Source organism: Quercus suber, unplaced genomic scaffold (genome assembly GCF_002906115.3).
Source record: "Quercus suber isolate HL8 unplaced genomic scaffold, Cork oak 2.0 scaffold_1384, whole genome shotgun sequence".
Taxonomy (NCBI): Eukaryota; Viridiplantae; Streptophyta; class Magnoliopsida; order Fagales; family Fagaceae; genus Quercus; species Quercus suber.
This window is the reverse complement of record NW_027070764.1, coordinates 1-1676: the sequence shown is the minus strand read 5'-3', so window position 1 is coordinate 1676 and position 1676 is coordinate 1. Positions and strand designations below refer to the sequence as shown.

The 1676-nt window shown below is 38.2% G+C and overlaps 1 protein-coding gene across 1 annotated transcript; it reads left to right on the top strand.

Annotated features, from left to right (window-relative positions):
* Positions 1–1030: 1030 nt before the first annotated feature.
* Positions 1031–1672, top strand: LOC136065954 (pectinesterase inhibitor 3-like; the record flags this gene model as incomplete). The annotated part of the gene is made up of 1 exon (XM_065769789.1): positions 1031–1672. A coding segment is annotated over exon 1 (553 nt), but the record flags the coding sequence as incomplete, so codon positions are not given.
* Between the last annotated feature and the right edge of the window lie 4 nt (positions 1673–1676).

Sequence of the window (1676 nt, the reverse complement as noted above, 5' to 3'; positions counted from 1 at the left end):
TGACATTTTACTTTTATAATTTGTTTACAAGGAACTTGAGTTTATAAAACTTGAATTCTATGTAATTTAAAAAAAAAAAAAAAAATCCACTTCAACGAATGCCACAATGGCTATTTTTATGAAACTCGAGTTTCAAAGTAGTTTCAAAGAAAACTCAAGTTTCACAAACTCAAATTTTAAAAAAGTGGTAAAAAAGTGGTAGATTGCTAATTATTTCATAATCAGTGGTAAGTTACTAAATTTTTTTTACCAAGAGTGATATTTGGCCATTTTCAACCCCGATTAGTTGTAAAATACTTTTATATAGCTCTATCACTCATATTATTTTTATTATGTACTAATAACGACTTATTGGTTGTATGTAAAACGGACTGTATTTTTAATTTTTTTTTAGGACTTATTGAAGATCAAAACAAAGCAATCTTATCGTTAGAGAGTGTCAGAGACTCAAAATGGCATCCTAGTCACTACCATTTGGCTTCAAAGTGCCAAATTTCCCATTGTTCACGGACCTAAAGTTTTTAGATTGATACTTCTTCAATTTTTTTTTTTTTTTTTTTAGTTTTTTTGGCGCCTTGATTGGAGTCACTGAACAATGTTCATAAATGATGTTGACAAGCTGCCCGTCATAAGTTCAAAAGTTTTACCCTTCTACACACACACACACAAAAACCTTATGTATGCATAGTTATGTTGGTATCACATAAAATGATATAATTTGTGTTATAACTTGTTTATATGACGAGTTGTAAGCGATAAAGAGGTATTTATCACCCATTTATCACTAATAACCCACTACCTAAGCGAGTTGTGGCACAAATTATGCCACTTTATGTGGCAACAACAATAACTCTATATATATAGATCCAAATTTCCAAAATCCAATCATGCATTCACACTCCATCCCACCCAAACCTAATAATTAAAATGGCAATTTAGTAATTTCGTCCCAACTTTAAGACCATAGTCACAAGTTTCTAGTTCCCTGCCAAATGCACAATTACAAAACCCCTATTAAACCAACACAACAAAGTGTCACTCTCCACTACACTCAGCTCTTGAAAGTTGAAACCACTCAAAAACTCAAAGTGTGTGCCTGTCGCAGTCTCACAAATCACAATGGCTCACCGCCCATTCTGTCTTCTGATAACACTAACACTAGCATTCCAACTCATTGTTTTCTTCTCCTACTTCGCATCTGCACGAACACCCACCAATGCTGCACCCCAACCCCAAGATCTGGTCCGTTCATCTTGTGAACACGCTAGCTACCCCAACATCTGTATCCGTACACTCTCATCCTACACTGGACCAGCCAAGACTCCCAAAGACTTAGCCCAAGCTGCTGTGAAAGTGAGCCTGTCACGAGCCAAGCGGGTCTCCAACTACTTGGCCCAAGTGAGCGAAGCCAAAGACTTGAAAATCAGCAAGAGACAGAGAGGTGCGCTGAGTGACTGTGTGGAGCAGATATCAGAGTCGGTGGAGGAGCTGAGGCAGACGCTGAGCGAGCTGAAGCACCTGCGTGTCGAAACTTTCAGGTGGCAGATGAGTAATGCTGAGACTTGGGTGAGTGCGGCTTTGACGTATGAGGACACGTGTCTTGATGGGTTTCAAGGCGTTGATGGGAATAAGCTCAAGTCTGATGTGAAGAGGAAGATTAGGAATGTGGGTAAGGT